Source organism: Nesoenas mayeri, assembly GCF_963082525.1.
Source record: "Nesoenas mayeri genome assembly, chromosome: 2".
Classification (NCBI taxonomy): Eukaryota; Metazoa; Chordata; class Aves; order Columbiformes; family Columbidae; genus Nesoenas; species Nesoenas mayeri.
Window position 1 is genome coordinate 22,156,950 of NC_137543.1, and position 27,805 is coordinate 22,184,754.

Consider the following 27,805-nt stretch of genomic DNA (forward strand, 5'->3'; position numbering starts at 1 on the left):
AATCTGTGAAATCACAGCTGACAGAGTGTGAATCCAGGTTTTCTGCAATTACATTACAATAGTCTGCCTCACATCAAATTATGATAGGACACTGGAAAACACAATGAAATTCCTTCCCATTGTGAAAATTTTGTCTCATTTAACAGAGAAATTATATTTTGAATGAGTCAAAATCCCTTAAAATAAACAGCATGTCTTTCTGTGAGTCAATAATGTCTGTATTTTCCTAACCAGAGTGCCGCAGTAACTGGTGCTCCATACTGCATGAGTTGCAACACGATACAACTGACAGTATATATATTCTTTTTTTAAAGATTTGAAACTGTATCTGAGAGATATAAAAACTGGAGTTATAGCTGATAGCTATCCCTGATTAAACCTAATCAACTACTCCGGTTAATTCTCTTCATAGATAATTTTAAGAGAGGACAGTTAATCAGCTTTAATGTCATCTTTAACAGCATCTGAAATAACTTTTCCAAGACACAAGATTATTATGAGATCATGAAATTGAAGTCTGTACCATAGAGCATAAATAGAAGAGCAAATCCTCACTGAGCTCTAGTATTTGTTGGATTTCTGGGCACTTTATTTACTTATAGGTTTTATTATATTTGTTTGGCCTGACATAATTTTCTAGTATTTTTGGTTGGGTGGATTTTTTTTTTTTTATTATTTTTTGGTTTTTTTGGTAATTATTATTATTTTCCTGTCTTTGGTTTTGAGTTTTTTTGGTTGGTTGGTTGCATCTTTTTGGGTTTTTTGTAGGGATGAAGAAGGAAAGGGTTATGGTTTTTTTTTCAAGGGAAAAGGAAAATTCTATATTAGGAAAAAATACTCTCTCTCTGATTAGTGATTAACAACAAATTGCAAAGGCTAATATTGAATACTTTAAAGAGCACTTCAAGGTGTTACATTTTAATTAGCAGCAAGCAGTTGTTGAGTTCATCCTTCCACCAAGGCAAGTAAGAACCAAGAAATATATCCACATATAAATGAAAAAGTTCTTCTTAAACCTTAAGAACTACAAATATTCCACTATGCACTTACTGTCTCTAGCACTACTGATATAGAACATTTAAGAGTACATAACCATTTCACTGCTAAAACCAAGTTCAATTTAATACTACTGTTTCTCTACAAATTTTCATGAGTAACAAGGTCTCTCTATCTCTAGCATAATTTAAAATGATACAAGCTAAATTTCAGCTATAAAGCCCCAAAAGTCTTCCGGCATTTCAGTAGCGAAAATCCGGTAAAACCTTAAGTGGTCCCAGACTTCTTTTCAGAACTATTTTCCAGCCATCTAACATGAAAAAGGAAAACTCAAACTGCCTAAGTGCTTATGGTATATTCTGGCTAAGACAGGATAATGACATACATTCCAGAGATACACAGTCTTTTGAACAGGTAAATCTGATACTGGCAGCAACACATCTGTAGGAAGCTAAAGAATGAGCCAAATTGTCATGGCCATAAAAGACTGTAAATGCAACGTAGCTAATGATATATATTTTCTTCTACTGAGCATGTGGGACACTGAGAAAAACATATACAGGTCAATACACTACTGTTAGGAATGGTCCTTAATAGCTACTCACAGGTTTGATTTCTTAAAAACAAACTTATCTGGCTATTTCAGAATTTTGAAATAAATTATTCTGTGGAAATCTAGATGTCTTGGAGCAAAAACCTGCAACCACGTAACTCAGTTCACTAAACTAAATGTACTTCAAACCAAAGTCTTTTAATTCTGATCCTAATCTTAATCTGGAAAGCAGTTACCCTGAGGTTTGTGGTGCTGTGTGTTTGTTTGTTTGTTTTTTCCCTGTAGATTGCTTACTTTCCAGTTCTAGTCACATAGACATAAGTACACCACACACCACATTACACTGAGTGCTGCACTATAACAAAAAAATCTCCCCAACTGCAAATTACTTACATCCCTTCATTTCTGCTACATTTTAAGAAATGGTATGCACTTTCAGCCCTATAACAAATACAGATTATTCAAATGTTGTATACAGACTAAATGAGACTACTGTAGGAGTCAGAAACACAGAATGTTTTCTGTCTTTTACAAAAACTAATGACTTATTTGTCTGTAATGTATCTTTTAATAACTCTTTTCTTCAAAATGATTGTAACTTAATCTGGTCAACAATAAAATCCTTGATTTCAAAATACAGAAAGGTTAACCTTTACAGCATATTTCCATACAATATAAAATTGCCTCTCCCATTTAAGTCAAGTATATGCTTCTGTAAGAACGGAAAGGACTACGCTGCGACAATGACATTTTTCAGTACAGTCATATAGCCTTCCCAACAACAGACAACTGTTTTGATTATCACCAGGGCATACAATAACACATATAAATCTACTCAAATGTCTATAAAGTTTTCAGGTTTACTTGCTGCTTTATTTGTTAAATAATAACATAAACCCCTTCTATTACAGTTAGTGTTCTCTGTCCTTCTGAATTTCACTTTTTGTCACTGATACTTCATTTACTTAAAATAATTTTTTGTTAAATTCAATTGTCCATAGTAAAAAAAAAAAAAACAACTTCTATTAATCATAATTATGTTCTGTCACTAACTGAAGTTAGGTAATCTGCTGTTCTTGTAGAGCATTACTCCTTCTCAAGCAAATGATTATAAGCCTTAAAGAAAAGGATTAGAAAATCCTAAAGAATTATAGAAAAAGCCTCAAAGTAGAACTACATTGTTATAAGAATACAAGCTCTTAATTCATGACAGAAAATTATACAGAACACTGTGTGAAAGCTATATCTACGGATTATGTTTTTAACTACAGTGTTTACCAACTTTATAGGTGCAAAATTCAACACGAAATATGTCTAGGTACTGATGGTGCTTTGATTATGTATTAAAACTCTGATATCTGTGGATTTGATGGTTTTCCATAACCAAGTAAAAACAGAGTCCCTCAAGTCCCAGCAGTACTTACCAGAGCAAAAAATTCTAGCACTCCTATAAAAAATAATTATTTCATTGTATTTATTATCTTTCTCTCGAAAGAATCTATGATGTAAATAAGACTGCTGCCCTCTCTAATCAAACACAGTAAAAATATGCAGTACTTGCACAATTGCCGCCCTAAAAAGCTCACAGTCTAAATAGATATACAGGCAAAGAGCAAGGAGGAGTGGTAAAACACAAAAGCATATACAGCAATGACAGCACACATCATGATTAGATGTGATTATTTCCTGGCATATCTACACTGTATTTCATATAAGCAGTTCACACATAAGATGACGAAGAAATTAATATACCAGGGTGATAAACTGAGAATACAGAGTTTTCTTTCCATGGAATTTTGCTTCCAAAATGGAAATAAACACTGTGAACATTGTAAATAACAAATTAAAAAGTCTGATGAGACAGATACAAGAATACTACATATAGACCCTCAGTGGTTTAACCAAGGACTGCAATTGATATCTTGTGGCTTGCTACTACGCAAGTTAAGTAGTTTTAATGGTGAAAAATATAAGGGGATCTAATTTTAAGCAAAAATATTATAAATTTTTGAAAGAACCAATTATTTTTTGTTCCTATATTGTTTGAAAAATTACCTAATCAGTAATTCAGCAACTGTATAATGTTAAAATATATTTGCAATAAAAATGTTTTCCCTATTAAATGCATGGCTAACATTAAACATGTCAAATAGCCTCAAATGCTTAAATTTAAACATGTGTTTGAAGTACTAATGCTGAAAAAGTACATACATACATAGGTTAACCGAAATACTCTTATTTGCTGCTGTGTAAACCCTTGGTATTTAAAAATGGGTACAAGTCTAGGTACTTCTCTAATGATCATCATATTTAGATAGTATTATTTATACATTCTTTTTTTCATGTAGAACTCTGTACAACTTATGAGCCACAGGTCTGAATATAAAAAAGACTAAATGATTCTGACAATAATTCTAACTATCTCTGTGCAATCAAGGAACATCAATTGCAGTTGTGTTTATTTTTCCCTATATAGCCTCTCAAAAAGGCCTTCAGGTGAAAAACAAACCCTCCTTTATGTACAGACCTTCATAAGATTCTATCTCCTTGTCTCCATTGTCTAGGGAAAGTAACAAAAAAAACAAAACAAACAAACGAAAAAAAAAAACGGAACCAAAGCACAGGGGTTAAAAACAATGTAAGTTTTATAAAAGATACAATATACATGTTAAGAAGGATTACAATAATAAAAAAAAAAGGAGAGTATATGGCCATTTAGACTGATTTTGCACAGCACATCTAATTATCAGACGTGGAATTGGGCAAATAGATTTGTTATCAAAAATCTGTTTATATTCCTCTGTTTCTAAACATTTTGGAAAATTTCTCCATTGACTAGTGCTGTTATAAGACATTAAAGGTAAGCACAATTACAGTACCAGTGAAACACCAAACATTAAATATGTTGCTGACCTTTCCTATTTTAAAGATTGCTACCTCTCTTCTTTCTCTTCCTGTTTCAGGATGCAGAGGTTTTACATTAGTAATATGTAACACACTCCATGTGAACCCACAAGTGTTCAGCTGTGCTTCTAACTCCCCAGAGAGACAGAGTTTTAGCACTAAAAAACATACAGAAGATTGTTTCCTATGCCTGTTGAAGTCAATGACAAAACACCTATTAAGTTCAAAAGGAACAGGATCATGCTAATAGCCCATCTCAGTTTGTGTGTATTGCACTGATGCTGATTACTGTACTGACGCTGATACATTTTAGTCAAGACTATTGTCAATATTAAAACGTAATAGAAGAAAACACAGTATAAAAGGCAATACTACTATCAAATTCTAATTCTGTACTCAAAAACTAAAGAGATTTGAACTGTAATTCCATAGGAAAAATAATAAATATTGACCCTCATGAGTAATTTTGCAATGTCATTAAGGAGAAAAACATACACTTACTTCTCTCCAATGTCCCCTTTGGTGGGAGCTGCGGTAACTGCCTGCCCCTTCGCCCTACTACTGGAGTGCTTGATGGACTTGTCTGAACAGACCCAGTTCGAGGATGTGACCTATGAAACATATATCAAAACAAACCATAGCAATTAAATGACAAATTCGTACTTAAACACCATCAAGAACTGAAAACATGACTAAGTAGGCTTTAGATCAATTGGGATCCTTGCAGTCCCACAGTGAAACTATTATGTCTTTTCAGAAAAAGTCCTCATTAAAAAGAGAAATCACTCTTTGAAAAAGAAGAAAAGAAAGCCAAACTGAGGCTGAACATCCGTAAGAGGTTTGTTTACACAGTCAAGCCAGAAAAGATATTGCGTGTATATTCACGTGCATATGGATATAATAGCCACATACACATAAAGTCAAATTCAATGATCTTTACTCAGCTTGTAGTTGGTTAAATTACCACTGAGTGGCAATGAAATTACAGGGATTTATCTAAACAAAGTAATAAACTGAGAAAATACACAAGTTTTTTACTAACTCTCACTGGGGATTTGATGTTACTAACTGTCAGAAAACAAAATAATGTTCAGAAAACAAAATAATGTATTTTGCAGTTCTCAAATAAGGGGAGGCTTTACTGAACATCAACTAGACCAAAATGTACTCAACTTTTTATTGTATTGAGAATATTAAGCTAAGAGTAATGTATAGAAATTTTCAAAATGTCAATCAGTAAAGGACAGCACTCGAACAGGAACAGTACAGACTATGGCACAGTAAAATGTAGTCAGAGAAAATGGTGGTTAAATGGTAATCAACAGACAAAGTTAGCACAGTCCATATAAAGAAACTTTTTTTTAAAAAAAAATAGTTTCATTTGGTGCTGTTATGATGGTTGTTCCATAAGTGATGTCTGATGAACACGAAAAATAATCTTATTCTGTAAGAGAAGAATATGATAGTTATGAGGTGGTTTATGTTGGAAACCATCCAGGATTCCTGATAAATGAGAAATCACAAACAAATGCAGTTAAATACTGTTAGCAAACAATTCGCAATGGCAGCCACACCATTATATCCAGAGCAGAATATAAATAGTGTGTTGACACTGAAAGGGTTAGTATCTATTGCTACTAGTGATCAGATAAGGATGAGGCGATACCAATTAGCTACTGGGAAAATAAAACGGTGAGCTGGTGGGGCAGCAGGGGATTAGTCTGACTGATTTGTCTGTTTCACCTCGGTAAGGCAGGTGAAGGAGGGGCAGATCTTCCCGTCATTAATGAAGGCATCGACCTGATGAGGTTTGAGTCAGGACGCTCTGTGGATCGGGAGCGGGAGTTGGTCCGCTCTAGCATAGGACGTTGCTCTGTTGATCTGGATCTTTGATATGGCTGTCTATCTGCTGCTTCACAATTCCTGTAATGTTAGTTAAAAAGCAGCTTAGTTGACCTTTGACTTTTCTGTTAATTATAAAATATGATGCATGATAATGGTTTGGAGCAAATAATTTTGTTATGTACTTTTTTTTTTTGGAGGGGGGGGGTGGAATTTTCTTAGTTCACTTCTTGATAGCATAGAGTTTTTTATACATTTATGATTTGGCTTGCTTCATACTTTTGATAAATGGGCTGAAATGTTTCCAATGTCTCAGTAATGACTATCCATGCAATAGTCTGTTTCCTGACAATTTCTGGGTAAAAATATTGTTATTTTGTTAATTGATACATAAACCTTGGAGGAAAAGACTAGTTGACATAATATTAAGTCTCCCTAAAGCTGAGGACTCATTTGTGTAGTTTAATTGAGCATTTTTACTCACATGATTAGATTTTTATAAACTGCATTATCTTTAGAGACAGTAATCTTGTTTGTAGGAAAGTTATCTTATAATTCCCAAGTGCTGTTAAGTATTATCAGACTTAGGATGTCTGTCAAAATATAAGCTAGGCTATAGTGATGGATTCATACACGATGCTTATAACGCAGTCAGATGAAACTCTTCAACGTCATTATTAGTTGCAGTGGTTTCACCAACTAGACAAAGTCTGGTTTGTAATTAAAAAAAAAAAAAAAAAAAATGAAGCAACAACTTCTAACCCACAGCCAGAAGAATTGTGCCAAAGTAGCAATGGAAAAATGGGGAGAAAGTAGACTAAGTGAAAGTGAATCTCTTGATCAAGCAGTCTGGTTTTCTACTATCTCAGGCAATTAATCATGTCATTACTTTGAGAAATTAATCAAGTCCCACCTTTTTTTCACAATGGAATTGGTCTGTTTGCAAGGAGTAATATTTGCTAGCAATATCCTAAAATAATTTTAAAAGTAAAATCCATACCCTGATGGAGCTACTTATTAAATTCACAGTCCTCCCAGCTGTCCTTGAGTAACTGAACAGCCATAAAATATAAATGGGGAACATGTACCCTTCAGAACTTTTCCTTGAGCTAAGTCATGCCTTTTACAATGAAGTCAGATAATACAAAGAGTGACTTGATGGTGATTAAGTGTAACAAGAAGCTGAATTTTAATTAGTACCAAAAAAAGAGAGAGACATACTACAGTCTCATTATGAAGACACTGATGTTATTAAGAGCATTTTATTTCTAAAAACCATATGATACATAACTGAGACAGAGTAGAGCTGTCTCTAGGGTGGCTAACTTTGCTGAATGGGTTGATAAAAGATTCATTAAAATGAATGTCTCTTCAGGCCTTCCATGAGGTAATTATTGGACTCCTAGAGCATACAAAGGAATTGCCACAGACAGGTTCAGAATAACACCATTCACATGAACCTACATCTATAGGCTCCTAACAAGCAAACACACCACAGCGAGACTCATAATGATAATTAAAAGCGGAGGCACTAAAGATTGGAGGAAAAAGTACAATGAGCCTGGCACAAAACCACAACAAAATTACCTCACTTCTTCTATCAGTTCTGTTTCTGAATAGGAAGCTTCATCAGCAAAAACATCCACTGTCTCACTTCTTTTACATTGTGGATAGACAAAGAAACACAACCTTAGCTTTGGTAAGAAAGTTGCTTAATTTATGTAACTGTTTAAGAGAGGTTTCTGTGCTATTGTAGGTGAGAAAGGCATCAGCCGTCTGCATGGTGATTAAAAAAATGACCACGGGAATAAATCCTTAGAAAAAGAAATCTATAAATTCTAAGGAAAAAATATTCCTAAATTCAGTAACATTGCAAAAGAGAACACAACCAATGTCCAGACAACCCATCCCTACCCTGTGTACACACATGTTTAAGAAAATTAGTGACCTCCAGAGACTTCCTTCTTTGGGTCTTTCACACAGAGAGAGCTAGAATAAGCCTTCTCCTGCCAGTGAGTGGGACTGCTGGAGCACGCAGCAGCAGGGACTGGGCCATATGGCAAGAAGTACAATTTCATTGTCTATTTCTCTCTCCTTCCAGCAGCATGTAGGACACATGGAAGAACAGGCGAGTAGCAACCAAATGACATAAACACTTCATGAGAAGTTAAGCCTCTTTCACTTGTTATTCCTAAGGCCTCATTCACTTTAGTTGTTGTATAAAAAGGTTTTTTTTGGTTGTTAGGGACCTGACCCATTGTATAAAAAGTGGTTTTTTTGGTTGTTAGGGACATGACCCATTGCCTGTATTAGAAGGCAAAGAGGCATTTTTACTCTCAGGACCTGCTTAGTGAGCAGGTTTTGTATTCCGCAGAGCATCGTGGAGCTACTATAGCTAACCACTATGCTAACAGATAAAGGCCTCAGAAATTCCGTATTCAGTAGTTACTATAAATATTCAGTTTGCCTCAATCTGCATCTAGCATTTACTTCAGCTAGAAAAACAACGAGGAGTTCCCCGAAGTGAAGGAGAACATGGATGTGGAAGTGAACCTTTGGTTTTGGCTTTGGCACCACTGTTGCTTTTATAGACTGAAGGATTTGAAGACTAAGTTGACAGACTGAGTTGTTACCCTCAAGTTACAAGCTACATACTGCAAACCCCTCAGTACCACCAGTAGCAAATGGAGGGCTATATATGAATACAGACAGTTGTCCACTTGAAAGCTTCACTGTGTGGGTTTAGATCACATGCATATAAAGAACAAGTCAACAGACAGTTTTACTGTCTGGTGTGAAACAGTCCTGTTGATTGTCCTCCTGTTGATGTATTTTTATTCTTTTAACAGTAAACACGTGCTATATGACTCAGGTCTTCAGAAAGGAACCTTCTAATAAAAAAGTATCACTTGAATAACATATTTAGACAGTGAAGCTCCTCAGCTCTCCCACAGTATACAACTGTGCATTAATGTCACAATCCAGACATAAGCATGGAGAGAGAGTTTTTAAAACACCTTGAGGAACTAAAAGCAGAAGTTCATAACTTTTCAGATAAAATTCTTGAGGGCTTATGCTCCCAAGTTATCTCAGCAAAAGTTTCCTCTATTCTCATTATAGTTCATATCATATGAATTACTGATTTTTAAAAGAGGGAAATATAATAGTCTAAGTAATCAGCACCCACATAGTGTTTTAATGTATGCTAGAGCTGTTTGCTAACAGACTTTTTGTTATAAAAAATACAGTTAATGAAATGTCAGATAGTGACCTCCATTTACTATTGACTTTAATTTCATCCTTCTATTTTTGCGAAGGAAAACATGCATGGTAGGTGGCCCATTCCTCACATGTCTGTGAGACATGTGAGCATAACTTTCCCTACACTGAGGAAAAAACAGAGCAGTTAAGTGCTTCCTTGTTAACCAAACACATCTATCACTCTGAAACTGTATGAGATTTCTGTAAGCCACCACACAGAAAGCTCTGTGAGTAGTCACAACTTAATTTTGTATTCCAAACCCATCAAAAATTAGAATTAGAATCCCATACTATTTCGGTACCACTGCGAACTCTAGTAACTACAATATCTAACCAAAGATGCTACAACATTTTGTTTTAACTACTGATTTATCTGCATTGTTCTATATTCATATTCTAGTAATGTCAAAAGCTGACTCTTCCCAATGCAGAAAACAACCATTTCCATTTTTTAAGTTTTCAGATTTGTTACTTTTCTTTACAAATAAATAGGAGGATTTTCAATAAATAAATACTTTTTTGATCTATACTTATATTTATTTTTCCTTATGTTAAGAAAGCTTTATAAAAGATGAACATTTTTCAACAGTAAGCAATCATAATAGCTTACAATACAAGTAAAAGTTATTTTTTCTGAAAAAATAACTGAAAACAGGTTATTTGAAAGCCCATGTATTAAATTCTTTTACTGTGTGCAACACTGAAAAAAACAAGTTATGAGATCAGGCCAATCACAATTTTACTACTAAGTTGTTCTTGTAACAAGAAACTGAAGAAACAAAAATGGAATTGCTGTAGAATTACAGTACATTACAATTCAGCTCCTAGTGCTTTTTTTTTTTTGGTCATCTAAAAACAGTGAGCACAGAACAAGAAAAATGCAGTGACACGTTTTCTAAAGATCGTAATTTCAAACTCCAGCTAATACACAATGGTAATACCTGTCAGTGTCTGTGGATGGCTGTTGGATTTCAATCCTTGGACATGTTATTCTTCTACTAGCTATAGGAACTTTGCTGTTTAGTCACAGACACAAGATCTGTTAGCATAACATAGATAAACATGTCTACAAACAACTGAGATTTCTAGTACCAAGCAAACTTATATTTGAGTCATAAGTGTTGTAATGGAAAATGGAAAGCAGCAGTATACTGCCAAATATCTAGAAAAACTGGTGACTGGCTATCTCACCAAACTACTCATCTATACCTATAAAGACACATATAATATTATGTGTTCCTACAACAAAAGTCAGAAACGCAATGCTCTTAGGTACTCTTGCAAAATAAACAAAAACAGGAAGCAAAGCAAGATATATTTGTTGCACTATTATTCTATTTTGCTTTATAGATATATATATATCTTTACACACACGCATGCACACACTCATACGATCTATGTACATGCACATTACGCCGTGGTGTATGTGATAACTGCAGGTATATCTACGTGACAGCCACAGGCATGACTAAGCTGTAACACGCCAGGATCTGAACTACTTTTCTACCAGCTGGCTCAGCTGAGCAGAGGAAGCAGTGAGCTCGGCCGTGCTCCCGGGCACACGGTGCTCTGCACAGCCACACTGTGCTCTGCACAGCCATACTGTGCTCTACACAGCCACGAGCAGCTGCTACAGCTACAGCGACTCTGGTGCTTACAGCCCGCTCAGGTACCTGTACAAGGGCATTGCAGTCACTGTGATGATTCTGTTCCAGGCATTTCTAATCATGCTAACACGATAGCATGATACAATTATAAAAGTACTTAAAGAATGCATATATAGCTATGTCTAGAGAGATTTAGTCTCCAAAATACGTTTCATCATCAATAGATTGTATTGTTTAATTACAGAGGAGTAGCAAAGCCCTACTTTAAGTAGACTGGATTGTTTTTTCAAGGTTCCCTGCAATCCAAATTAGTTTATGATTCAATGGATGCAGTGAGAGGTTTATGCTGGCTATTACAATCAAATATCAATAAAACCAGTAAGTAGTCTTGATACTGGAAGAATTAAGACTGAAATAATGTGCTGAAATACTTAATATCTTTTTTATCTATAAAATCAGACCCAATTAATTTTGTGCATTTTATAGGAATAGAAAAGCAACTTGTACATTTGAAGGGAAAATAGTAGAAGTAGGTAAGCAATTTCTTCTTCATAGAAAATTTTAACATTAAACAAAAAGAAGTGGTGAATACTTTTAAGAAAGAGGCTTCTTAACTTCCAGTTAACACTGCCATTTGTCACAGATCTATTTGTAACTGCATTCAAATGAAAGCAAACACAGCTAGTAATAATAATTTCTATTAACTAGTTAACTTTAACTAGTTTAAGAATCAGTTTTCAGTATTTTACTCAAAGGTAATTTCTCAAAAAATGAACCTTCCAGGCTACCATTTCCTTACAGAGAGGTGAACCAAGGAATGCAAACAACATATATGCTGCCTTATGTCTTACCGATTTATTTAGCTTGCACTAACTTTATCATATTAACATTTATTAACATTTTTAATTTGTACCTACAATATGAAATGTTTGGAGGCATTCCATCACTACTAATTTAAAAGTCTGAGAGATTTCAGTAGATTTTTTGCTATAGTGTTATATGTTAGGTGTTTGTTTCTACATTATTGTTTCTGGTAATTATGACACATTTTCACCTATATAGCCGGTTGCCTTTTATAGTATTCTGTATTTTGCCAACTACTTCCAACTTTCATCTTCTTTAACACAGACTCTCAACTGACATATATTAAAGGATCACACTGCAGGAACAAATATCTTCATCTTCATGTGATGACTCACTGATTAGCGCTCTAAAGCTGGGAACTCGAAATTCTCAAAGAGAGTTGAATTCCTCTCCCCCAGCTCAATTTTATAGCTGAATATAATGCTGCAACTCACTCCATAATAATAATATAAATTCCAATAAAAATATTAGAAATATTCCAAAGTAGAAGTGTTTCAGCTTTGTATTATAGTTTTATTAAACATTTTTCCCATTTCAGAATACAACATTTCACCCACTCAACTTGAATGTTGTATCATAATGGATGAGCAATGGACAGGATTATCCAAATGTTTTAATCAGCATGCATTATTTCACGACTGAAGAGTAAGTGGTAAATAAGACAATGCATAGAGAATCTCGAGAGAGAAGCAATGAGAGAGAAGCATTTTCCTAGTAGGGCATCAATGTTCAAATGCATTTCAAATGAGCACTTAAATTACAGGTTAATCAAGTAGATTAGTTGTAGGCTCAAAATTAAGCATGTACCTAAAGATGCCCTTGTATAGTGCATGACTGAATTCAAAATTTGAAAAGTATTTGGCTCTTGGTGGTTTTGTGTTGGTTTTCATTATTTGTTGTTTGGTTGGTTTATTGTTTTTTTCCTCAGATCTTAAATAAAACTTTATTTGTACATGGCACACTGTATTTAGTTGGCCTCTTTTTTTGCAATAACATTTTAAAAGACCACTAATATGGCAGCCATTTAATTAATAAAATATCACAAATGGTTTAATACTGCAACTACATGTTTTTCTGTCTTCTTAACTTTTGGCAACAGAACTGTAATTCTGACTTCACTGAAGTCAAGAAGAGTTCTGCCACTTGAGGAAGCCAGGATTGCAATCAGAACATTTCAAGATAAGCAGTTACGTGAGACTTTATTATCCTTTCAGCTCTTAAATTACAAATGAGAAAAATAGCATAAGGTTTCTGTTAAAAGCATAAATCCATTGATCTGAACAGACTTTGACCCATTTAAGTAGCTTTCATTCTTTTAAAGTATGTTGTATGCCTTATGATCTACCTAAGAGTCATATTGGTTCACAACAAAAGTTCTTATATTTTATTTCTTATTTCACAGTTTTATGGAGCCAAATTTAAATGGGGACAGAGAGTACTAACAAATAAGATTCTTTTTCAAATTACAGTATTTTTTCCCCCTCATATATTTGCATACATTAGCATCTATACAGTACTAAATATAAGACAAGTCAAGTAAAGAGGAACTATTTAATGGACCATCAAAAGCAAATACAAAAGCTTTGTTTACTCTAAGCACTTTGCAGCCTTCTTCAAATGCTGTCCACTTTCAGCATGCTTGTGCACCTTCCTAGAAGAACCGATATGCACGGCCTTTGCCATAAGCACAAATTAAGTGTATACTTCAAACACTTAAAATTGAAGAGCCAGCAAGCAGTGGCCCACTGGCTCAAAAAGCTAGGGAAGAAATATGGTCTCAAGTAAGTTTCTGTGGCTGTACTCATGGTGAGAAAAAAGACCCTTACAAACCTCTTCTCTCTAGAGAAGACAGAAATTTGCATTAAAATATTGAAGGATTATTTTTTTTTACCAGATTTTTTTAGTTTCAAGTTGACAAAGTCACTTATGTTCTCCTTCAATCTTGGATTTACTTAAACAGAATTCCTGTATTAGTCAACATATACACGACAAATATGAATCACAATTTTATTTAAATGGCCCTAGGACTGCAGGTGAACTGTGACTAATCCCTTATATATACATATCTATCTTCTATTTTCAATATATAGTAATATTTCATATGATTTGTTATATTCAGCTGAGTATAGTCTAATAGCCTTCCAGTGATTTGTTTTAGATACAGAACTATTTCTCCAGAGAGATCTATTGACTTGTGTCACCGCAAAAGAATAAAGAGAAACACAAAATTCAAAGTATCTTCAGTAATTAATTTACTAATAAGTAATTAATTCAATATTAATACACAATTTACATGTTAGTAAATATTTGTACAGAGAAAATTATAGCATTTGAGAAGCCAAACTATAATATTATTTTGTATAATTTCACAACAAATGTTTTTGAGAGACTCTTGGTCTTCATCAAAGAAAAGTTCCTGGTAACTCTGCAGGAATTTCACTCAAGAACTTCAGGATTTACCAGCATTTTGGACCCATACCATATATTTGTTTTAGTTAGCTAAAATATTCTGCTGGCATAGTCCAGCTCCTACTTAAAAGATAGGGAAGGGCAGAAAGAAGCAAGCTTTGTGCACATTAATAAAAGAAATAAGCAAAAATAAAGAAGAAAAATGCTGCAAGCTCAAGAAGAAAATGAGGGAGAAGCAGTAAAGTTAAAGAACTAACAGCAAAGAAAATCCATGTGCTCCCCTTGATCAGGAGACAAGTGCATCTGGGAAGAACTGAGGATTGTAAGGGACACAGCACCTTGCACGGGTTATGCATCTATCACACAGGAAGATAGATTAGACAGTTAGAACTGGGACTTCTTCTAAAACGAAAAAGTATTAGATCTCAAAGACACATTCTGTGTCTGTGAATGCAGGCAGATATTATCAGTCAAAAGCCTTTGTCCAATAAAGTGGCCCTGAACAGTGAGAACACGTTTTAAAAATAGTTCAAACTAATGTTCTTTTTCTATTTGTGACTAAATAAAACATCTTAATTGTGGAAAAAAGAGAAGCACATAAATGAGCCTCAGTTCTGAGTCAAGAAAGATAGGCATAAAGAAAAATACACTTATTAGGAATAACTTTGGCACAGTTAAAAATGAACTCTTATGATTAAGATTAGAAATACATTTTAGCTGTATCTGTAACACTACACTCTTTACTTACCCATAGTTTTCAGCTGAACCATTGACTACATGATCTGCCCATGAACTTGCACCATTGTACCACCTTTACAATGCAGTTAAAATAAAGAAGTGTTATAAAGAAACGTATGATTAATAACACTCTAATTCATATGACACAATCGCTTTTCAAATGTGTCCAAATATTTTTGTGAATTTTGTTCTTTCTCTTAGGTATGAAAAAATTGTATCTTTTTAAATTAAAACCCAAGCAATTTCTGTTTATTTTTTCCTTATATAATTCTTAATACATTTCTCCTTTATTCTTCTCAGCAGTTTAGCCATAAATTTCAGTTCCATACAGACTAACTGTTCCCTTACCTTTATTTATACAAAGTCTTCATATTTTCAATTGTTATTGAGTTTGTGGAATGATTTAAAAATAATTGTGGAGATAGATTTAGTATTAACAAAAATACTGCTTTTAACTTCAATTATCTAACTTCTTGTTTTTCTGTTTGATAGAGTGGTTAGTTTTTACAGTTATTTAAGATGCAGAAGAAAACTCATCTCAGATCAAACAATGAAAACTAGTTACATTTTATACCTATATTATTCTTCCACATACTGAAGATGGGCTACCTAAACATTTGCAGCATCATTTCAGTAAATCAGTTGAAGACAACATAAAGCAGACATAGAAATATTTTATCTTAAGTAGAACCATGGAGAAAATAAATAGACAAAAAAATCTGCTTTCATTCCAGAAACCAGGGGATAAACTCTTTCTGTGCTGTTACTCCAATATGTTAAGAATCCATGCAAATCATCCAAAATTTGGTTAAGGGATTTCAACGGGAACTCTGCAGTCCCAGATTTTCAGGATCCTGCATGGGTAAAGCCTTGGAACTGCAATAGTTTCACTGCTCAACTATTTCCACATGACAATGAGTGAGAAGCAAGGCAGGGATTTTCAGAAAAGATCAAGGGACCACCTTATTATCAACTTGACTATAAATCTTCCTTTGGCTGTACTGAAAATTCTAGCCAAGGTCTGCAGAATTAACTTCTTACTGGCTTGAATATATTTATCCAAGGGTTTTCATCAATCCCTTCCCAGGAATTATGGTAGGATGCATAAAGCATTTTTTGCATAACTCCGTATTTTTCAAAATTCTCAGATTTCCAAATATGAAATTTTTCAATATGTTTACAAACTAAATGACCGCACATCTCATCATCATTAGGCTGAGGGAAGACCATATGGAGTGCAGTATATGTTAATGTCACTCATCTGCTCTTATTTCGTCTGTATCAAATTGGATGGTATGGGGAATGGCATTTTTTTTGCATGTAGACAGATAAATGACTGGAGGAAAGTTACTTAAGTTTAATCTAATTTTAAATTAAATTTAAATTTTGTTTAATCTAAATTAGAATACAGTTTGAGAATGACAGATATATCTTTACACTTGTCCTGATCATTCGCATCCTTAAAAGTAAAGCCAGTCTCTTCAGTTGGCCAGTATTTTAGATAAGATTCTTCTGTAAAAGTATTGTATTACAGACTTCATAAATATATAAATACAGCTTTAAAATTTCAGTGCACTTTATTTTTTTTAAGGACTGTATTTATTCATAGTAAGGAAATTAAAACAAAATTTCTTGCCATTAGTTAGAAAATAATCTCCGCTTTCCTGCTCCTGTACTGCAGACAAAAATCAGATACTGACTTAAAAATGAACAGAGAAATATAAAAGGTCTAATTGTGCAAAAGGAAAAGAACATCAAATTGCTTCTTTCTGCACACTTTCTTCTTTCTGGACCTTGCCTAGCTCTTTAAACATGAAATGCTCTTATTAAATAACTATTTCCAGAGACACTCCAAAAGTTTTTAGATTATGTGTCCGATTTTAGTTATACGATGTCCACTGTCATGTACCATTTGCATACCAAAATTTAGGAGGAACAGTAGTACTTTTGGTACCAGCACAGCAAGCACCCAAAATCAATTTGAAGGCATTTTTTTAGTCATTTTTAAGTCAATATGGGCAGTAACATGTCAAAAGCTGAGGAGCTTCTTAAATGATTCAGGGTATTAAAGAATGAAATTAAGGATTCTAAATTGTCCTGTAATCACTCCTAGTGACTGAAAAGGTTAGTCATTAGTAATATGCTGCAGTTAAGTGGGGAAAAGACTTTCAATTGTACCTAGCTCTGCTCTGTTCTATTCGGTTTTCCTCCCACGTCTAATGAATAAAAAATTTTCAAAAATTATGCTTAAAAATATCCAATGTCAAGTTAATGAAGAGCTAAAAGAAAATAAGGTACTTAAAACTATGGAGATTAGTTGTTCCGTATTTAGAGAAATACTGCATAAAGTGCACTGTAAATTTAAATATAATTAGTCTAGGCCAATTAAAAATTCTAGACTACGCTTCGGAAAAAATGTATTACTCAACTTTATCTATTTTTACTATATAAATTAAAATACCTTTCAGGAGTATAGGTTGTGTCGTCATAATATGAATTAGGCACTCTTCTCTCCTGCCTAGTCCTCCTGAATATGAAATAAACAGCACAGATATTTCAGACATTTTAAAGGGTGCTTCTTTCATAATGTTTTACCTCACTGTACTAACAGCATAGTGATGAACATAGAGTACATTTATTTACAGTTCAGCAGTATCTCCTGAACATATATTTTCATATATATGTCATTTTACACTTCTACTTTTAAATTCTATTCAGAAATAATTAACAATATATTAAGAACACTTGACCAATACAAACATATTTCATAAGAGTTAAAAATTACATCAATAGGAAAACAGTATTTGAGCAACTGCGAAATTTCACCAAAAAGAGCATATGATTGTTAGAAAACATCTGAGTGGTAAAACAGAAGCCAGAAAACAAAATGGAACCAAAAGTTTGTTTTCTCAAGCAAAGCAACAGAAATTCTGCCTGAAATAAACCTTTCATCCTGCACAAAATGTGCACAAATCAGCTTTTATTGCCTTCTAAACATTAACTTCACAGGCTAAATGAAAATAGCACATACAGTGTTGTTCTCAGTGACAAAGCTGAGCTCTGAGAAAGGTAAGTTGAGAAAGAATTCTCTTCAGTGATGTTTTCAGCAGATTTTTATTTGTGAGAGACTACTAATATTTTAATTTTAAAACCAAGTGGGATAAAAATCTTGAGAACATTGCTACCTCATTGAGATCATGAGTATGTCAGCCAATTTAAAATGGATGAAGGTGAAATTATGAACTAACCTGTATAACTCGGTAGAATTGTGAACTGGGGCATATAAATAAAAGCATAAGTAAAGCTCTATATGTCCAGCCATAATGTCTTATATATTTTCAATTTGAGTATGTGATTATCACATATAAGAGTCAAGGAAAACTGGCAGGGGGTACTGAGCAGCAGGATGGTCTTGAGAAAGAGCAGGGTCCAAAGGGCACTGAAGTCACTGAAGCTGCACATGTGCCTGTTGTCTGTCTCAGGCATAAGCCAGAGTATCTTGTCAAAGCAGCCTCCCCTTCTGTTGGGAGGGAAACAGTTGGACTTCTTCTAAAAAAACTATCACAAAGGTAAAATGATGAGTGCCATAGCCTAAGAATGAACTCAGAAATTAAGGGTTTTGATAATATTCATGTGTCCTAGAACCAATGAACTAAAGACTATCAAATCTGATAAGCAGTAGCTGAAACAAATTTCAGCAAAGAAAAGATGAGAGAGAATGAAGAAGTCACTCTGTGGGGAAAAAAAAGAGAAAAAACTGCTAGAAGAGACCACAAGAGTTAATGAGCTGGCTGTGAATGTCTACAAGACAAGCAATGAAAGGAGCCATGAATAATAACAAAGGCAAGTAATTTTTACTGAGGTACCTGTATGACAGTTGCCCACAGGACACCCACACTGGTGGATTCACAGTGACATAAGATACCAAGTCCCAGATGACTCTTCCCTGAATGCTGGACTATGCAGAACAATGTTTGCTATTTCAATGAATAATGGAAACTGGAAACTTATTTCACATGCTTAATAAAGTGAAAGACAGGTAGAGAGGTGGCTGCTTGATATCAACAAGACATTAAGTAGATGGAACTCAGAAGATGGGACTGACACTTTGACCTACAGAAATAATGTAATTTAAGGTAAGAATTAAACTGGGAAAATGGGTAAAGATAATGAGGAAATATTGTTTTAATAGTACTTTTTCATATATTTCCAACAAAATAAAATAAGGAAGAGGAAATTACTTCTTGTTTTCAATGGATAAGGAGGAACTGGATAAAGATTATGCTTTAAATGGTCTTTAAATACCTAGAGAACTGCTCACAGAATACAGAAAGGTAAAAAGAGTGAAAAACTAGGAAAAACTATAGTGGCTTTGAGGCACTCAGAGTAGTTCCTATCTGGTAAGGTGACTCAAGTAACTTGAACGCTAGTGTTACCTGCAGGCAGCCTGGATTCAAGAGGACTGGAAAATCCAGGATCAGTTTCTAGATCCAAGGAATCTCAAGATACTGCTCTAAAACTGAGCTAGAGATATTCCACTTCATGTCAGATTTTCCTTTCTGACCCCTGGAGGAATTGGTTTGGAAAATATTTACTTCATCTCACTGCTTAAATCCCAGCTTTTTCATCTCTATGCAGTACTGTCACTTTTGCCATGTGTTTTAATTTACTTTATTTTTGAGAAATTAATCTCTGTAGAAGCAAAGATTAGATTTGCAAGTCAAGATCCTCAAACTAAGGCAATTTGATAAATAGCTCCAACTTTCTGCAATATCTGAACAGTCACAGATACAGCCAGCAATCTGAAATGGGTTCAGATAAACTAATGCACATGTGAGTATATAAATAAGGAAAAAAACAGTATACAAAAATTAACTATTGAACTATGAGCACATTTCATCACATATTTTCAGAAAAAAAAAAAAAATGAAACATTCCTCTCCTTACTAAAGCTCTACCTGCAGACTGAACTTATTTACACACTTTATATTATTTCTCATGTAGAACAGGAACTTTTCCAAACAAAGGTTTAACTGAGTTTTAAAGATTATAATGTCTATTATACTATAGCTTTGGAAAATTTCTAAAAAGCAATATTTCTTTGGAAGGAATACTCCTATGATACTATAGAAGTTTCAGATTCTATTTTGTTTCTGCACACAAAAGTAGTTTTACACTTAGTAAAACTATGGTTATATATTATCTGAATCCAGAGCAAACCTTAAAGAACTTCTCAGAGGAACTCATATCCAGAAGGCAGCCATGAACTTAATATATCAAGAATTCTTTAGTTCCTACTGTGGAAAATTTTACTTCGTCTGTCTTGCAGAGCTATAGCCATTCCAACATTTGCAATCTGAAGCCATCATCATGTCCTTTGTATTTGCTCACAGTTTATCAGATTTATATCCTTATTTCTATTCACACACAACCATATAGACTTTTTCCTGTTTTGCAATATTTTCTGAAAATGTCATAATCACAATAGTACACAATATGTCTTACTATGCTTCTTAAAAGCCACTGTGTTTCAAGCACAATTATTTCATAGAAATTATTATGGACTTAACTTCTCTCTGCCATATATTTCATACATGAATAGGAAATCCGATATTCTGCAATCATGCACAGGTATTGTGAATATATACAAGTACTCATAAATTATAGAATAAGCACTATACAAATAACTACAAAATAGGTTTATACCTTTAGTTTTCACTCTGTTTTTCAGTTAAGAAACATATGAGCTTTCAGAAAGACTCTATTTCTGTATACTTTGAAGTAGATAAGCCTTTCCTCATTATTTCAAAGAGAATAATAGATATTATAAGCCCTTGGAAAATTCAAGTAAAATAAGTGTTATACAAAGACACTTATATATAATATCCATGTAACCTAATTTATGAACTGTCTTCTGTAAAGCTATTCAGCCTCTCTTGGGATTTACCATAGTCCTGAGTAGTCAATTTTAGACACATACATACTCACAGAGTATAATAAAAAATGTTCCCTGTATGTGTTCACTTTAAACACAGATCCCATTTGCAGTTTGGAAACCAAACACAGTACTGCCAAAGTATAAGTGGCAGAGCTAACAATATGCTCCACATCAATTATACCTCTCATGATCATAGTAAGCACCCTCAGAATAGGTACGGCACATCTTACGCGAGCGAAGTAATCTGATTGCATCTTCACAAAATAGAGGATACATTGGGTGATCCTGGCTGCCAAAACATAAAGGGTGAGTACAATGAAAAGCAACACAAAGATGAAATGAGGACAAAACAACATGAAAAGCAAGCAATGTCAGCAACAGAACAAAACACTAAGACAAAACTCAGCTGGAACTTTGGGGAATTTTGCAGAGCTACTTTTAAAAATTAAGATATATTGGCCTGCAGCTGAGACTATGAAAAAGGTATCACACTCTGGTTTCATCTATTGGAACCTTTAACACAGTCATGTATGTATGACATTCTTTACATTTAAATCACACTGATAGCAGGTATTTGTGGGTTTGGATTTCAATAATTTTCTCTATTGACTTTTAAAAAGACATTAGGATAATGTAAAGATAGCATCATCTTCCTGCACCACCAATTGTAGACTACTTGCAGTGATAAAAAGTTTAAAAAGTTAAACATACAAAAAATTATCTAGTGATTGTCTGCATGCTATACTAAGAAAGCTAATGCTGACATTAACTCAACACTTCTAAGTTTTTTACCACTATACACAGACTAATAAAACCAGAAGTGGACATGCAGGTACATAGAAGTACATGCATTATCCACACAGAGTCACACAGAGGGAAAACATATACCTGGCATCTCTGTAATGGTGATCTGTGGACTGGGTGTACCGGGAACGAGGTAAAGTAACATAATGACTGAGTAGATGGCAGAAAGAAAAATAGAAATATGAGACAATAAGATGGGAAAGGAATGATACACATAACAAAATAAAAGACATAAAAACCTGATAATATAAGAGCTACAAAAGTATTGCACAGAGTACTGAAATTATCAAAATTGGAAACAGTTCTAAAGGTAAAATTATCTAGATGATTCACATATTTGTTCTGATAAGCCTGCAGGAGACTACAGATTGAATGGATAGCTAAAATTTGGGATTTTCTACATTAGTTCAGTTAGGATGAAAAAATGTATAAGTCTCTGTTCAAAAACAATGTCAAGAAGCCAGATTGCCTCTTCCCTTCCTTGAAGGCAGTGATAACTTCAGTATGAATAATATCTATGGCAGAGGTTTACCTAATCTGTCTGAAAGGCTACCACCATCGGGAAAATTGCCCTCACAAAGCTGCAGAGCTTTCCCATTACTGAGTTTGTTTTCCTAATACTTATCCTATTGCAATAAAAGATTAATTCAGATGAAAGCCCTGTTATTATTTAAGTAATAATTGAATAGTTATCACATCTGTAACAGAATATGCCGAAAAACAAATGCATGCATTTCAAAATAATAAAACCAAGATATTTATATTTTATTTGTGTTTTGAAAATATGTCAAAATGTATATATTTTGATATACTTATATTGGTTACAACACTAGATCTTTTCCAATTATAAAAAAGTACAAGAATGCTATTTCTCTTTTAGTATAAATATATGCACATGGTAGAGGAAAATTTGTTTTGAAAACAGCTTTTTGTTACAATTTACAAGGAATTATTACAATGCAAAGGAATCCCCTATCTACAGCTCCTCTGAAGTTGGCATATTTTAAAGCAATGCCTAATCACAAAAGTCTGCATTGGATGTGTAAACCGATTTCACCATCAAACCACAGGCTTACCCTTCACTTTTATCCATCCTGTCTTAATTTGCTTATAATTAATTTCTTTCTAGTAATCAAACACATTGTTACAGGTAGCTATACTACCTACACTTATGATCTTTTCCCCATTTGCATGTGGATATTTATAAATATTACATATATCACACAATACATATATATATTATTTATAAGCATATTTTGTTAATTATATAAAGTACAAGAGATCTTTGTGCTTACTTCTTGTCAAATAAAGGCAAAAGCATAGTCACCACTATAAAAAGCTTCTAACTTAAGTCCTGGATTATGCAATTTAAACTTTGCCATTTGTTACAAGAATGAGGAGCCATTTGGCAGGGTCCAGTTTGACATGGTGAAAATTTGAAGATGAGGTCCTAGGAAGGACTAACAAATAAGAAAATAATCACAGAGCTACACTTCAGGCTGCAAAAAGAGTTAGGTTTCTAAAACTAATGCACAGACCCAAATACCAAAAGCAGTCTACCCATAACAGTCTGGCAGTCAGCATGCTGCCCAGAAGCATTAAAAAACTATTTCATTATGTTCTTCAAATATGCTGTAGAATATATGCACACCTACAGGAATAACAATTAAATGAAAATGTAGGAGGATACTCCACAGCAGCTATGATGTGTGATGATAGCAAGCAACTGCATACCAGCTTACACCACACAACATGGTGACATTCTCAGGCTATGCCCACATGAATGTGCCCTCAAATTATTTACATGCAACCCTGGAATTAACACCACAAAGCTCTTGCAAATATTACATTAGTATTAATAAGTAATTAAATGCTTCCAGTTGGTAGATGACATTTTAAGAATTCACTTTCACTTCCCCTTTTATCTCCCAGTGAATTACTGACAAGTTTTCTTGATGGTCTTTCAAAAATGTAAGACAGCAAATAAATATAATATAATCAACTAGTTATTTAGATATTTATACTTTCCCATATTCTTTAGAGCCCAGGTCATCCATACGATCTAACTCATAATAGATAGTAACCCACTATAAAATGTTCTTATGAGTGCAATGTAAAAAGTGAGAAGATTATGTCTGAACTAATTCAGAAGAAAAATCAGTTCCAAATATGAATTAACACAGTAACTTACTAGAGTACAACACATTAATCATAAAACACGAATATATAACTGAATAATGTTTGTACATTTTCATAATATCTCTAACTACAATATTAATTGTTACAGAGATATAATTCATTTAAGCAAGTGTCTGTCTGCCTGGAAAGGGTTTCTGTTGAAGAACAGTAAGATTTTTCATTAAAAATGCATGGTTGGTAAAAACAGAAAGGAAAGGTGCATGCCATATACACATGGAAGAGAGAATGCCTGAAATCACATGTATGTACATTAGGAAGCAGCATATTTTTATGTGCTTTATGTACCTCGACATACAGAACAAAAGGCTTAAATGCCATCTGTCTTCTGAGCAAACAGTCAGTACTCCACTATTTGTTTCTCTATTATTAATACTCTACTTATTTAGCTTAAAATCACTTATTTATATTTTTATAAATATGCTGACACCAAAAATGCCTATGACATACCTAATGCTCACTGTCCAAAACTGAAACATGCACAATTTTCATTTGGCTAATAGCCAGTCTAAACAAGATAAAATCATAATGAAAATCAATCACAATGTAATAAATCTATTAAGATTTGCATCACCTAAATGCAAAAGAACTCCAGAAAAGTTCCAGATCTGTACCTAAAATAAACAAGTCTTGTGAGACAGTCATGAAAACCATAATCTCATATGCAGATGTAGATGGGAGTGCTTGAAAGACCATGGAGAGATGGACAAGGTTTAAATATAGCAGATTTTAAAAAAACCAAAATATCTCCAAGATACTTTTTTTTTTTTTTTTTGTAACCTTCATTTAGATTTCTAGCGTTTTATCACACCTTCTTTATTTGCTACATTATAGTAGTCGATGGCAAAAGTATATCAAATGAGGGTATGGCAAAATGAAAATATTAGTCTGTATCCTCACAGATTTCTGAAACATTACGTAATTTCTTACGGATAGCATAGATAGAAACTTATACTGAAATACCAAACTATCGGTTTTACAATATGATGATTAATGTACACACACAGACACACATACATCCCACCCACCCCCACATCAGGGAAAACAGATTGCCACTATCCTCACAAGAAGATTCCAGACACATAGGCAAGCATGATAACTTCTTTTTTTTTAAGAGAACAGAAAATGATGACTTAAAATTTCCTGGTCGCTCATCTATTTGTCCATTTTCTTTCACCTTCCTAAAAATTCAATGAACCACAAGGGTAACAAAACAGACATCAGTAATTCAGTGATCAATGATTGCCTAATTGTATGTACTTAGGATCCAGGACCAGGCCTGGTGTACAATGATCTCAGAAGCACACTTGAGAACATACACACAGAGTGCCTCACTTGACCTGTCCATGGCAGACCTTTCTATTCTTCTTGTTGTGGAACCTGGAGTTTAACCTGGTCTTTACTTCCTGGGATATTTTATTCAATAGAAAAGATGAGGCATTAGAAGATAATATATTCAATTTTCATTCTCTGTGACCAGGTCCCACAATTTGATTAACACTGCAGCTTCCCTATCAAAGTGGGAAGCTGACTCCCAAGTATTTCTGGGGAAAGGATGAAGTACTGGAGTACTATTACATTCGGACAATCTTGTGCTTATTGGAATACCCATAAATAATTCAGAATGCAAAACAAGACATTCTGTTCCACTGTTAGAGCCTGCATGAATCAAACTCCATCGACACAAGAAACTTCTACCATCGTATTACTGTTTATCTATTCTGATAGTCAGCTTTCTCCAGTATATTATCTGATTGTAATTTAAGTAATACATTGTATAATTGGCAACACTACTATCATCCATTTTTAGTAACACTCTTTTACACTTTTTAAAAATGAAATAGCAAATAAAATGTATGACAAGTATGAAATTATTAAAGAGTGGAAAAAAAAAAAAAATCTTTACTGGTATGAATTTACCCTTAACCAAATCCTCCCAAACTCTTAAAGTGATAATTTTCTGAAAATCTAGCAATATGAACAAAATGGGAATTTGTTTATTCAGACCACAGAGTAAGAAGCAAGTGGTTCTTTGGGTCAATTAGCTGGAAATACAGGGGAAAAAGAGATATTGAAAGTGGTAGAAGAGAGAGGGCTGGCGTGTGAAAATTAGCATAAGTACTGTAGGAAGAAATGAGGTAAAAACCGGGTGTGGGATCAAAGTAGGATTGCAAGATTGAGTGCAGAATTGTTCAAGGGAAGAGGAGGCTGGAACTCATAAAATGGTGTGGCATCAGAGAAAAGATGTGCTAAAGATGTGCTATACTTCCTATTGGCAGCTTACTCATTCCAACAGAGCAACTGCTAAAACCAGTTACTTTTTCCAAACAAGTGAGGCCAGTGATAGAGTTCTAAAAGTTTAGATTCCCATCTGAACAACGCAGGAGTTAATGTGTTCTGTGGTAGAACGTTTTCTATGTAAAAAAATGTGAAGTCAAGCTCTCAACTTTTAGAAAATGGTAAACGCCGTTCAAGAATAAAACATTAGTTATAAATGCTGCATTTATATAATAATTATATAAATATAGTTATATAAAAGTAGAAAAGATTAACAATACTTTTACTTAACAGTTTAGGTTTTTTAAAGGAGAGAATGAATTTTCTTTATATATAAACATCAACAGTTTTTCCACTGATAAGAGTATGGATGTTTTTTGCCACATCACTTGTATAGAAATTCCTGCTTTATCTCCTGGAATATATGATATCCTAGAAATATTCCAAATTATTGTAACTGACGGTTTGAAGACATTAGCTGTGAAACTATAGCAACTGTTAGGAGAGAATTTGTGAACTGACACATATTCAGTCAAGATGAATTTCAACAAGATAATCAGTATCATGTTATCATAGTGTTCCCCTTAACGTATCTTAAGTCCTCACTCTAAAGGGCATAACACTAAAGTCTTTTATCAGAACTACATTATTTATTTATGTTAACACTGGCATTTTGCATGTATATTTTATTCTGAGGAATTTATCTACGACTTTTGTTGTTGTTTGTTTTTTTGTTCTGTTTGGTTGGTTGGTTTGGGGTTTTTTTGTTTGTTTGGTTGGTTGGTTGTATTTTTTTTTTTAATTTGGCTTGAAGGTTCTGAATCATGAGTCCTTTAAAGACAAAGTTACGTTTGCAAGACTGCACTTCTTTTGCCATCGTCCTACTCCATCCCTGTGTTGCAGGTGTCCATCCTCCAGCAGACATATGGAGACACAAGGTGGGTGGTGCAAATAGTAGTGCAATTTAACAGTGATTTCAATGTGAAGTAATGTGCACACTGTAAACAACAGCAGCTAAAGAGAAACATTCTCCTTCCTACCACCCTTCCTGCAAGGCCAGAACACAGCTGTGCACTAGGACTGTCATCCCTTCAGTGGTGAAATCCATGGGGGCTCATGACTGCGAGCCCCAGGAGAGGAATTTGTATTTGGCAACATTCTAAGTAAATGAAAAGCTGTTAATGGAAAGTGCAGGATAGTCTTGCCTACAGCAATCTCTAATGGTACAATCTTTAGTATATTTTTCTTGCAATTGTAGGCGTATATATACAAAATAATTTTGAAGTGCAATATGCTATTAATGCACACAGTATAATTTTGAAAGGACAAAAAGAACTGCATTACTTGAGATTTAACTTGATGCATATAATTTTAAAACATAGCTATAAGAAAATTTTCAGCAATACATTTATTTTA

At 33.9% G+C, this 27,805-nt stretch overlaps 1 protein-coding gene across 29 annotated transcripts in view; it reads right to left on the reverse strand.

Moving 5' to 3' along the window:
• RIMS2 (regulating synaptic membrane exocytosis 2) overlaps positions 1–27,805 on the reverse strand; it is a gene marked incomplete at its 5' end in the record, with an annotated part of 469,329 nt that overhangs the window by 128,819 nt on the left and 312,705 nt on the right. For 10 of the 29 annotated variants that reach the window (XM_080338797.1, XM_080338795.1, XM_080338796.1 and 7 more), the window contains 2 exons: positions 4,955–5,064; positions 6,197–6,376. In XM_080338797.1, the coding sequence (XP_080194923.1) occupies positions 4,955–5,064; positions 6,197–6,376 (290 nt within the window). Of the gene's footprint in view, positions 1–4,076; positions 4,110–4,954; positions 5,065–6,196; positions 6,377–7,882; positions 7,952–10,497; positions 10,573–15,184; positions 15,248–17,635; positions 17,702–21,293; positions 21,402–22,000; positions 22,067–27,805 lie in introns of all 29 variants that reach the window. The other 19 variants (XM_080338791.1, XM_080338818.1, XM_080338793.1 and 16 more) reach the window with 11 other exon arrangements.